Source organism: Triplophysa dalaica, chromosome 1 (genome assembly GCF_015846415.1).
Source record: "Triplophysa dalaica isolate WHDGS20190420 chromosome 1, ASM1584641v1, whole genome shotgun sequence".
In the NCBI taxonomy this organism is placed as follows: domain Eukaryota; kingdom Metazoa; phylum Chordata; class Actinopteri; order Cypriniformes; family Nemacheilidae; genus Triplophysa; species Triplophysa dalaica.
The window spans coordinates 20,940,469-20,953,973 of NC_079542.1; the positions used below are offsets into that span (position 1 = coordinate 20,940,469).

General features: G+C 37.0%; 1 protein-coding gene across 1 annotated transcript; it reads right to left on the reverse strand.

Moving 5' to 3' along the window:
* Nucleotides 1-4,848: 4,848 nt before the first annotated feature.
* Nucleotides 4,849-13,347, reverse strand: si:ch211-107o10.3 (uncharacterized protein LOC407663 homolog). The gene is made up of 7 exons (XM_056747261.1): nt 12,688-13,347; nt 12,026-12,166; nt 11,366-11,557; nt 11,109-11,270; nt 10,252-10,368; nt 9,965-10,163; nt 4,849-5,351 (listed from the first exon to the last, which is right to left on the reverse strand). The coding sequence occupies exons 1-7, from the start codon at nt 12,761-12,763 to the stop codon at nt 5,255-5,257; spliced, it is 984 nt and encodes a 327-aa protein (XP_056603239.1). The 5' UTR covers nt 12,764-13,347; the 3' UTR covers nt 4,849-5,254.
* Nucleotides 13,348-13,505: the final 158 nt, after the last annotated feature.

Below are 13,505 nucleotides of genomic sequence, written 5' to 3' on the forward strand. Positions count from 1 at the left end.
CACACTTTACTGTAACTGGATTAATTTAGCTTCTAGCTGCTAGCACAGTTTGTTCTGCACACACATACCAGACTCACGGACAGTTCAATTGTTTAGTTATATTTTTTTGTTTTGTAAACATTATTTACATGAACGTTTAAACTAGACCATTGTCAAGGAGGGGGCTCCCTCTAGTGCCTGTTCTCTAGAACAGCCCTACACCACAAGTTAAAAAAGCCCTAGGTTCTGTATTTAATATTAGTACAGAGTTTTTATCTGCGGCGATCAAACCTTCTTGTCTATTACAATTGCATTCAAAGGGATAGAAAAAATGCTGAAACACATTGTTTGTAAATTATGTTATTTACTATGTTCAGCCTTTTGCTGACAAAATGTGTGTTTTATTGTCTCACAGATACTACTAATTTATGTTGAAAACACGATCATAAATGTCCTCATTAAACCTCTTTTTGTCTGTGTGCTGGCATTTGAGAAATACTACATTTCAAATAGTTGTCTGAAGTCCTGTTATTTTGCTGAAATGGGTTTGTTTGAACTTTAAATTACTGCATCAATTAGAGTTATTCAAAGAAAGCACCAAGACATCTCTGTGCAGCTTTTTATTTATTTTGTGTGAGCAGTTTATCCTGCAGTAAATTATTATTTAAAAGGGTAGTTTGACTGTAAGGATAAAAGAGTGAGGTACAAAAATTAGCCTATTGAAAATATTTATTTTAAGATGACTAGATTTAGCCATAAACCCCAGATTGTTCAATACAAAATCTTTGTGGCCGACTTTTTAAAAACTGAACACTGAAACATTGTGACAAAATTAATATAAATATTGCATGCAGAGAATGTATGCGGAATAATACAGTAGAAAAATATCCAATGTGCCCCATTTGCCATCATATTGTCACATGGTAAACAAAAATATATAGGAGGCCAATTGTGAAGTTGATTTTGAAACAACAATCACAATAGAAAAATGTTAATGATTTCAAGCTGGATGTGAACGATTATTTTTCCTGTAACATTTTGTTAATTTATATTTTAATACTATATCAAATGTGATTATTTCTGACAAATACAATTATCACTTTTACACATTTAGATAAAGACAATAATAATGTATCATATATTCAACAATAAATAAAACAGATCAGTTTTCAAATGTAGCCTCACAAAAAATAATGCCATTTTCCAAGTTTAAAGTAATGGGTTTATTTTTAAAGGATCTGCATTACATATTTACTTGAAACTTTTTGGTGGCATTAATATTAAAGGTTAGATGATTAACAACAGGATATTTGCAAAAAGTGTTGATGTAAATTAAACTTTTAAGATCTGCAAATCATTGTGAAAAATTATTTTCATGAGCTCTACGCACAGTAGAGACGAGTAATGGTATTTTTGGGAATGTGTGTTCTGTAATCCCGCTATGATGTTGAAGATGTTTTAGCACATATCCTATTATCCACATGAGTGATCCTGGTGTCTGATTCGAACGGAACTCCAGTATCAGATAAAGGATGGTTGAGGCTTGTTTGCTTTACATGGGACTTTCACACCATCCAGAGCAACTCAACTAGATAATTGGCCACAAAGCCCACAGAGTCACTGGGTCCCTTTTCCTGACACAGGCATGCTAAGACATCACTAACCATCACTCGCAAAACCGGCAGTCAAGCGGAAAGACTGCTCGCCTCAGGATTGTAGTCAGGTTGCACGCAAGTATTCCATTTTTAGGTATTATATGAACTTGCCAACATATTTGTTACAGGTTTTCCAAAAATTAATAAAAACTATAAGTATTAGGACAATTCATAGCTCTTAATGCTGAATATGCAATATATTGTTCTTAAAGAATATAAAGCAACTCCAAACTGTTTTTTATCAGTTCAAGAAAAAGAGATATTGTATAAAATGATGTACATGGAAGTCATACAGTTTTAAGGTTTAAGAAATTGTGACAAGTTGATGGCTCAGTGAATGCCATCAGGGGCCAATGCACAATGCCCTGTGCTTGAAGTTAGGATTTATTGAAACCCAATTTGTCGGACAGCTGGCCCTCTCCCTGGTGTGTGATTGAAGATATGTGTGTGTGTGTATTTGTGCGTGATTTTTTCCCCGTAAACACCCTTTCTCCTGGAGCTTCAGCCTATCTTGTACCAGACATAATTCTCTGACATCTATTGGATATGATTGTATATCCATTCTTAGTCATGCTGGGTGATGATTAAGCTCTTTACTTGTTAAAACTTGTCTTTAAGAAAAGCTTTGGCTCAGTGCTCCCTGGAACGCTACAAACCTGCATTATCACACCTCCTTGAGGCAAATGTGCACTATGACAAACACACACACACACGCACCCACATGCACACACGCCCCGCACACCACACGCATGCACAAACACACACCACACACACGCAGCACACACAAATCTGCATTCTAACACCTCCTTGAGGCAAATGTGTACAATGACAAATAAACAAACGCACGCACATGCACACAGACACGCACACCATATGCATGCACACGCACGCACGCACACACACACACACACACCACACAAACCTGCATTCTCACACCTCCTTGAGGCACCTCCTTTATAATGACAAACACATTCAAACATGCACACACACACGCACCTCAAACAGACAAACATACACATAAACACACAAACCTGCATTCTCACACCTCCTTGAGGCAAATGTGAATAAGGACAAACACGCACGCATACGCACACTCACACACCCACATGTCGGGTTTCCATGTTTTATGGGGACTTTCTATAGACGCAATAGTTTTTACACTGTAAAAATTCTATATCATATTCACTACCCCTAAACCTCACAGTCACACAAAACTTTCTGCTCTTTTAGATTTTCAGAAAAGTTATTTCTGTATGATTTATAAGCATGTTTCCTAATGGGGACCCAAAAATGTCCCTACAAGGACAAGGAGTTTGGATATTGCCATCTTTGTGGGTTTACAAAGGTACACACTCACAACACATACTTCCTTTGGTGTTTCTGTGTGTTATAAAATTTGATGTGATGTTGATTGCTTGGTGTATAATAGTACTTGTCACTGCTTGCACCTGTTACAGTAAGAGCTTGTATCAAAGCATTGCATGAGATCAGGCGTTTGAAGTGAGTGTACACAAAAAAATTACACATACTGTGAAATGCTTTAGCTATTTGTCTCCAGTCTTGGTTTTGTTGTCCAGCCCATTTGAGTCTCATAAAACATCTTCTTCCTAAAGGCAATAACCACCATGAACTCTCACATGCACTGATTTTAGTCCAATCACCCCAACCCCCAGACTCTCTTCAGTCACTCTTGAATACTGTTAAGAACCTCACCTTCTGTGCAATACCATACAATATGCAATATTTCATATCAAAATGGGTAATATATATATATATATATATATATAAAATGTGCAATATTTTCACATATATTTAACATTGTAAATAGTATCGTATCTATATTTACAAATGTACTCCTCAAGACTGTGAACCTAACCTCCAAATGTTTAGGTACGTTATATTGTTTATATTTTTTACTCAATTCTTTGCACTGTTTGTTGCTATGTTTGACTATATTTGACTCCACTGAAATGGATTTTACTCTTTTTAAATTTCATTGTACATGCGTTCAGTGAAAATAAATGCATTCTATTCTATTCTATATTATACTTGCTTACAGAAAGCATTTAGTGACAAGTGAGGCTGAGTGATTTTGACAGGTAAAACAACCTGTCCGCAAAAACTAGAAGCATTTTGTCTCTTGTCTAATGAGGGCGTGTGACTCCCTCTCTCTCCAGGGAAGCAGAAGAAATTTTGGGCTGACAAGTATGTGAAGATTGGAATGTTCATTTCAGTCACACCTGGGAAGAACACACCTACCCCGTCCTTACTGTCTTTTTTCATTGGCTCATCTGATTATGACTCCGTACGATCGTCTGAAAGTGACCATCTACTTTCTAAAAAGAGGGGTTTGACCTATGATCCTTATTTGCGAACCAATAGGATGTCAGGGTTGACCTGTAGATAGGTGGGGTGGAGAGGAAATAAAACTCATCTGTGGGGTGTGTCCACACAGACACATACGTCTGTACGTCTCTGTGGTCGTACTAGACTGTGAAGACCTCCTGCTTCAAAACTTTGATTTGTGGAAGACGGCTCAGACACAGATGTCCATTCTTTCCTGCTAATGGCAGTTCCAGCTCTACGGCTGGCTATTTTCGGAAACATTCCAAGAAGCTGCTGTTCCTTGGGCTGGAAGAATAAAGCTGGATAGAGCAGGTGGGAGCTTGTGTCAGATTTTTGTATCGGAGAAATTGGAGTTCGGAATGGGACTGTTCGGTATGTTCAAATGGTCGCTCACATCTCCTTATCACTTTTCCAGCCCAGCTAAAGATGGTGAATCTGTTGGACGGAGAACTGATAAGGGCATGTGGCTGACACTAACAGCTTTGTGTCGTTTGGGATCTCAGGTCAGGATATGTTGGTGATATGTACTAATTTTAAGTTTTTTTATGACTTCAGTTAAAAGTTTTCAGTAAATTCAGATAAGTTATGTATGTTCGTTTTACTTTCTTTTCTTTCTCGACTCGTTGTTATTTCGTTCCAGATACAGTAGGTCCATTCTATTTCATAAGTATATCCATCATGTCAGTTTTGTACATCTAAATGATGGTAAAGTCAGAAAAAGTCAGTAAAAATTCTGAAAAGTTGAACTTTAAAATCAATTTCAACTCTAACTGAAAAAGAAGTTGGTTCCAAATGCAATTCATTTCATCCCAGAGCATTTAATGTTCTTTAACGTTAACCTTTTTTTTAACAAATTAATGCACTGAGATGTAATCCATGCCTTTATTTTATTGTTCAAAAAAAGGCTTAATGATTACTATACTTATTAATTTTACATTTTAAAATATTAAAAAGCAAAAGTATCTAGGCACTAGTAATAAAATCTGTTTTAAAATGTATATTAAATATTTAAATTGTACAGCATAAAATATGGCTAATAGTCATATGATGCATCAAATGTGTCAATAATGAATCAATACTTCGAAAATTGCTTTATGTTGTGGTATATCATGTTGTATAGGCACTTCATTCTGATATTTAAAAATTCTAATTCAAAACATTCTTGCTCACACAGGCTCTTTGTTCTTCATTTAAATTAAGCAGATTTGTCTAATATAATTTTGAATGCAATTAAAAAGTGTGAAAAAGTGATATTCATTAGACAATTCATGGTTTCAATCCAGGCCCACCATGGAAGCGCTGAGGTCCCACAGCCTGCGGGCTACAGCATCATCTCTACCCTGAGGAGCTGCCAGTTTGGGTGCACAGTCACTGCAAAACATATCAAAAAGAAAGCAATGTACATGGCCCGTATTCACAATTTTTTTATCTTCCGACTAAGAGCTCTCCTAAACAGCTGTTAAGTTTTAAGTTAAGAGTTAAACCGTTTGTGTTTTAGTAAGAAACTATAACTTAAAAAAATACAGCTTACAAAAACAACAAAATACAATAAACACATGATAACACAATAAACAACATGATTTTTGAATTATTTTAAAAAGGAGTTGCCTTTTGCAAGTAAACTATGTGTTCATATAAAGTACATCAATTATATGTTCAGCTAATTGTAAGCATTTTGCCTGTCTCATAAACAGTAAGCAGATACTATTAGTCTTTATGGTTAAGTTCATTGTCATGAAATCTTTATCAAATGTTTACGTTTCAAGGCAGACTGCCGGTGTAACAGCCATTTTAGGAGTGTTGAGAGTTGGTCTTAGTGACTAAGCGGTCTCCTTCACCCTAATGTCTCACAGGTTCAGGAGCTAAGTTTTAGCACTAAAACGCTTTGTGAAATACTCTTAGCATAAACGTTAGGAGTCCTAAAGTTAGGACGGACACATTATTTTTAAGACTTTTCCTAAATCAGCAAGTTAGGAGCTACTTTAAGCCTTAACATGTTTTGTGAATAAGGGAGAACGGAAGAAAAGAAACAAGTTAATGGATATGTTTGGGTTTTCTTCATTTGACTTTCTTTTAAACTAACTATTCTCTCAGGACGAGCTTCAGTAATTAAAGAAGGGATGAATTAAAAATCCCAATTTTAACCTGTGCTTTTGTAATATGAGAGGGAATCAAATTCACGCATTCTGTTATTGAGACTAGGCCCAGGAAACGCCAGGTTCTGGAATGCACCTATCTATGATGACACTGATATGTTGAACACCGCCTACACGGAAAGAATATCAATGAAGACTTCTCTAGCCCCGCCCTGTGTTCGTGCATGACAATTCTGAAGTAACACAAGTGGCGAGGAACCAGATAAAGCAGAATCCAAATCCAATAAACAAACATGCTGTTAAAAATAGCTAAATATTGTGCCATCCCAGGTTGTGGATGAATACAGTCGCTGCAAAACCTTCCTTAGGATTCCCATATAAGGAATGCGTGGTTAAAGTTTATTATAGTTAAAGACGTTCCAGTTCAGGTGGGAAAAACATGGAGCCTTTGTTCGTTTAATTTCTCTGAGGATTCCTTCGTGAACAAGGCAGAGATCGACACTGAATTTGTAGAGAGACTAAAATTAAAAAGCAGTGCTGTGGAAACTCTAGTAACATTTGAGACCCGTGATTGCGGTGATCTTTTGTCCGGTTCGGCTAAACAAACTAAAAGCAAAGCCTTGCCATCACATCCGGGAAATAAGTCAGTAAATTTGTGTAAAATCATCCCATGAGAATGTGTCACATGAAATACTGATGTGGGGAGATCATTTATAAATCAAAGGTGGTCTCCAGAAAATACTAATGCCGTGAGAAAATTGTGAATGGTGCTTAAGTGAAACCTTACGCTACGTGTCTTCCCAAATTCACAGAAGGCTCCAACTACCCAAACTGCTATCCAATCAAAGCAGTGGGCGTTTATTTATAAAGTCTTCAATGCAACACCATTTGTAGGGGTGTTCTAAATGAAAGTGAACACCTGAATCCCTTTGCAAAGGGCCCTTTCAGAAATCCGTCAGCAAAGGGTACATGCCATGGTCACTTCAAGGAAGTGTGTTCCATTTGCGATCATGTGATCTTGTATTATGAGTTCTGGCGACGCATTTAGGAGCGAATATGGTGCAGGATTTTGACTTCACATTTACATTTAGCGGACTCTTTTATCCAAAGTGACTTACAAATGAGTTAAACAATGGGGCATCACTGTCTCATTTTAAGTACAATAATTTAAATGTAAGTGCAATAATTTCATTTGTATTTGTTCTAATTTTTGTCAGTGATAGTTAAAATATAGTTTTCGATAATTAAGTTTGTAGGAAATGTGGCATCGTGAGAGGGTATGCCATAGAAGGGAGGCATGTGCCAGCTCGGTGGTTGCAGCATGGAGACTACAGACAAAGATTGCTGCATGGTCCTGGACTACAAATGCCAGATGCCTCTTTGGGGGATGAACAGCTGTTGTGAAGGAACTGTTTATGAGTGTGTGTGTGTGAGGGACTCTAGTGTGAGAAGAGTTTTCAATTTTTTCTGTTGTTAAGTTTTTGGTTGTTAATGAAAAGAAGAGAGAAACCTTGACTTTTACTCTGCCTGGACTCAACAAGGCCAGATGTGCTTTGGTGATTCCCTACTTCTCACAATACCTAATATGGTGGAGAATGCAGTTGGAAAGGAGTGAGTTTTGATGTCCACAGGAGAAGACTGCCCCCGTCCCAAGAGTGCTAAGGGTTATCAATACATTTTAGTGATTTTAGACTATTCTACTCAATATCCCAACCAAAGGAATCCCAAAGGAAATTTTAACAGATCAAGGGACACCCTTTATGTCTAGAGTTGTCAAGGAGATGTGTTGACCTGTGGAAAATTTAACTGCTCAGAACCTCAGTTTACCATCCCCAAACAGATGGGCTTGTAGAGCGCTTTAATAAAACGCTGAAGCACATGAAGTAATTGATCAAGATAGACGTAATTGTGATCAGCTCTTACCCTACCTTCTCTTTTCAGTGTGGTAGGTACCCCAGGCATTTACAGGGTTCTACCCTTTTGAATTGCTTCATCCACACAAGATCTTCGGGCTCTTAGACATTGCCAAAGAATATTGGCAAGATTAGCCCTGTCCACACAGGACCCTGATAGAATATGTGGAAATTATGAGGAAAAGAATGGCAGCAGTGTTCCCCATTGTCAGAGAACTTATGGAAAAGGCATAAAGGGAACAGCAAGCCACATATAATCGGCCAGCACAGCCCAAGGAGTTTCAAAGAGGAGATAAAGTGCCAGGGCTCTATAGTAGAAAGCAAGTTCCTGGATATGACCATATAACAACACCCCAGGATGCTGAAATGGTCCAAAAAGGCAGCACAGCTTTCCTGTGGCTCAGTGGTAGGAGCATTGCACTAGCAATGCCAAGGTCATGGGTTCGATCCCAGGGGATTGCATATAGTCTGTATAATACAGTGCAATGTAAGTCGCTTTGGATAAAAGCACCTGCCAAATCCGTAAATGTAATGGTGGCACCGAACTAAAAAGTATTTAACTGATACATCATAGGTTGGGCTTGAAACAGTATTACCCCAAACACAAGAGGGTGAGGAACATTCAGTTCTTTACATAAGCAGGAAGTTAGTAAAACATGAAAAAAACTTACTCCACACTGGAAAAATAATGTTTGGTAGTCGAATGGGCATTTGAGACCCTTCGCTATTACCTTCTAGGGCGGACGTTTGGTAAATTAACAAACCATGCTCCATTACAGTGGATGGCAAGAAATAAGGAGACCAATCGAAGGGTAACTCGATGGTTCTTGAGTCTCCAAGCATTTCATTTCTCTGTCATTCACAGGCTGGGACCTTCCCATGGTAATGCTGATGCTCTTTCACGGCGTGATGCGCTCTAAACCTTCTCCCCACAGACACAAGCCACAGAGCAGAGAAGGGGGTGTGGCATCGTGAGACGGTTATGTCATAGAAGGAAGGTATGTGCCAGCTCTGTGGTTGCAGCATAGAGACTACAAACCAAGATGGCTGCTTGGTCCAGGACTAGACATACCAGATGCCTTGGAGGGAGACGAAGAGCTGTTTTGAAGGAGCTATTAATGAGTGTGTGTGAGAGACTCCAGTGTGAGAAAAGTGTCCATGTTTTCTTTTGTAGAGTTTTTGGGAGTTTAAGATGTTGATTAAAAAGAAAAGAGAAACCATTACTTCTACTCTGCATGGACTCGATTTAAGAAGGCCACGCATGCTTTGGTGATTCCCTACCCCTCATACATTGCCACAGAAAGAATGTTTAATATGTTTAAAAATAGCTTCTTTATAGGTTTCCTTTATCATATATTTCCTTTAGTATTACCAAGTGGAGTGAAAACACGAGGTGAAATAATACATAATTACAAAATATTGAACAAGAAGAATTAAAATTATGTTTATTTTCACCAAACGAGGAACGAGACAGGCATAACATCATGTTTTAATTTGTATTATAGTAGATGCCTGTCATCTTTGATAATCTATAGGACTATACAGTATGTCCCGCCTCATGATTCCAGAAGCGTTTGAGAGCTTTGTGTTCTTGTTTATCTATTTATAACCAATCATGTTAGCTTGACTTATCCAAGTAACGACGCAGTTTAGTTGACCCTGTTAGCATAAATATCACTGTATTTCAAATGTAAAGCAGATCTGACTTCTGCTGGCATAACCTAAAAACTTTTATAAAAATTTACTAAATTTTATTATATGAATTATATTCCTGACACTGAGTCTTCTTTCATCAAAACTGGTCTACGGGTCTTTTACTGTAAATCCCCTACACAGTAATGCCCTACACCATTCAAAGAGTTCACTTCAAGGGCTCAACCCTTTGAGGGGAGTAGGGCATAGGGATGATGACTTCCGTTTGGAAAATGCCCTAAATCACAGTTGAAACGTAAGAGACTCTTTCAAAGCTACTGACCTGTAATAAAGGCCACTGGAATCCTTTAGACTCCCTTCCACAGCACAGTAGATGGTGGTCTGCGCACCCTCCCAGGGTGTTTTAATGAAAAATGTGAAGGGCAAAAACAGAATCCTTTTCCACAGTTGAGAAAAGAAGTGTCGGCCCAGTTCAGTACGGATCACCCCAGGATGAAGGGCGCAAGTTGTCACTCCTGTACCTGGATATTAAACAGTCAATGTTTTTGAGAACAGCATGATTGAATGAAACTGTGGGGAATGTTTTGACAGAGTTAAATTATTGTTTACCTTTCAACCTGGCTGCTAGTTCACGGTTAAACAGAACATTAGCAAGCTTGCTCTGCAGATAGCTTGTGTGGGGATTGTAGTTTTTGTCCATATTTATATCGTCAAAATGGATTTTGCCTAATCACGAAGAAAATAAATGAGCATATAGGGTGTTTAAACAGGCTTTAAACACTGTAAATATATCCATAATACAGTGGTTCCCAAACGGGGGTACTGCAGGGAGTACGTGAGAGAAACCGAAATTTAGCAATAAATAATGAAAATGAATAAGTCAATAAATTATGATAATAGTATTTTTATGTGAAATAAGGACTACACAAATATGCATTAAAAATTAATTCATAAATTTAAAACGGATTTCAATTTATAAGAGTTCTTTTTTGAGACACAGAATAAGGAGCGGTGTCTGGGCGCAAAATAATGCAAGTTAGAAAAGGTTGCGGTTAATTGTTATTTATTATTTTTTTATGATCAAAATGAGCTTTTCCTGACAGAAAAGCACTGATTTACCTTGAACTGTTATGACTAATACTTAAGAGATTTACATAGTTGCTTAAAGCTACATAAAGAAATGTTCATAAGCAATAAACCTGCTCGGGGCATCAGATATAATAACTGTCTGACTCTCATTTCACTGTATTTTAATGCAAAATGTTGTGGTCTGGTCAAGGGGTACTAGGCTTGAAAAAATCCTAAAAAGGGGTACTTAAGCAAATTAAGTTTGAGAACCACTGCCATAATACATATGAATGTGCAGCTCATCAACAAATAACTACATGTTATCATGTACTTTAATCTTAAACATATACACTAAAAATAATCATGCACAAAAACAACACATAAATGGGGCTTCATACCCGTCTCATGGGCCAGGCTGGAAACATTGACAACACGACTGGGTGTTGATTTCTTTAACAAGTCCAGAAGTAAGTTGGTAAGCAGAAAATGGCCTAGGTGGTTCACCCCAAACTGCATTTCAAAGCCATCTTCTGTTTCCCACTTTGGGCACATCATTATTCCTATAAGAAAGGTTTCAAATGTAGCGAAGAAACAAATATGTTGTTTCAAAATCAACAATGAACTCAGTCAGTATTATCTGCCTAAAATTCCTTACCAGCGTTGTTTATCAGAATGTCCAATCTGTCTTCGGTCTCCTGTATTTCTTTGGCTAGAGCTCTAACAGATTTCAAGGAGGCCAGATCCAACCTCCTCACAATAACTTTATCATTTCCGCTCCTTTTCTTGATCTCTTCTGCTGCCTTGCTAGCTCTACCCATGTCTCTGCAGGCCAAGATCACCTTGGCACCTAAAGAATGGAGGATTAAAAGTAATCAACCAACTTGTCCAACCGACAACAGATACTGTTGCGAAACAATAGTCTTATGTAAGGGGAATCATTGCCCAGTTGTAAGTCTGTAACATTTGATCTAACAGACAAAACAGAGAAGTGTGCTTAAAAACAGTGTTTGAATCTGTAATAATATCTACTTTTAACCAGTAATATATTGAGTTCAATTTAAATGCAATTTTCTTGACAGTAGAAGAAAAATATTGGATACCCAACATCGAAGGTAAGCACTCAAAAATAATTTTGGTTTAAAACATTTTATAAGGTTATATAGAGTAGTAATCAATCAGAAAAAATAACGATATTATAAATATCTATATATTTTACATTTTGTAATATAGAAATGAATTTATTAGTGTCATCATGATATAAGATCATTATATGATGCTGGATTATCTTCAGTGTAGCTTAATCAAATGAGCTGACCTCTCCTGGCCAAATCCACTGCAGTTTCCTTGCCGATACCAGTGTTAGCTCCTGTTATGAGAACAGTTTTTCCGTCCAAGAGTGCTTTGCTTCGGCAGACTCCACCGCCCATCCATCTCCGCAGGGCAAAGAGACCAACACCTACAGGAACAGGTGCAACCTACATTATACATCTTCACCTAACCTAGTGTGGCAAGTTACAACCTTTGTACCTTAGCATGCAGAGGCAAAGGTTATGCATTTCAACGCTAATAATAATAATAAAAAATATTATACATTTTAACCAATACAACAATGTACAATTTAATCTTTAGACAGAAATATTTCTCTTTTGTCTTTCGTAACTGGATAGGGATTTCAACAACTTATAGATATTGCACTTTTCTATCCGACTCAATATTTCATAGACATATTACATGAAAGTATTACAAGTACTACTATTACAAGAAAGAATAGCATATACAATATGAAATATAATTCGTACCACTATTAATTATATCACTTGTAAACTATATTCATCGACAAAAAATTTACTTCCATGTCAGGAAATCGTAGCTTTAAAATTGACAATAATTTCAGGTACACGACAGAGGAATAGTCGTAATCTTTATGAAATGTAATTTTACAATAAGCACCTTCCTGTTTGTGTGCACTTACGTTACCTGAAACAAGGACGATAGTGCATGCAGTACGGTGCTCCTCCACAAAGTCCACAACTTGCTTTGTGTAAACTTGCATTTTCAGCCGGAAGATTGTATTCTACGTTTTTTTAACAATAAAATGACCTTGCTAGAAACTTATAAAACAAATAAGACAACAGCGTAGTGAACGTTACTACAGAAAACTTAACGCCCCACTAAGCAAGGTTCATTTATACTTTATCAGATAAAGTTTTTCTGATGGACTCTCATGTTTCACGCAATTTCAAAATAAGAGTACGATTGTTACGTGTGTAGTAGGCAGTCGGACTTGGGCATAAAGAGAAACAACAGCCACCAATAACTATATAATAAATTATAGATAAATAATCAAAGGTGATTGCTATGCCTTTTATTCATAGGGAAAACGTAGACAAATTGAAACTATAAAATGGTTGGCACAAATTCTAGTGTCACGCAGTTCTACATATCAAACACCTGTTTCTTTAGTAAAGGTTATAATCTAGCTTTAGTTTTGTAATTAACAGTGCTTATGTTTTAAAGAAACCGGCTTTCAGGCAAATATACATTTCATTAACACATTGCGTACTTAACCTCGTTCTTCGTGGCCCCAGCCTATTTTATAACCAGCCAATGAAAAAACAACATAAGAAGATCAGCATTACAAAGGCTGCGTGGAGAAGCAGAACCGAAACCATGAAACACATAAAAACTTTTTTATCGTTGGTTATAAAATATATATAAAATTCCAGAAACAACCAATATTTAAAAGTCACTTTTGATATTGAATAATGTCATAATATTTTAAAGCTATAGTAATG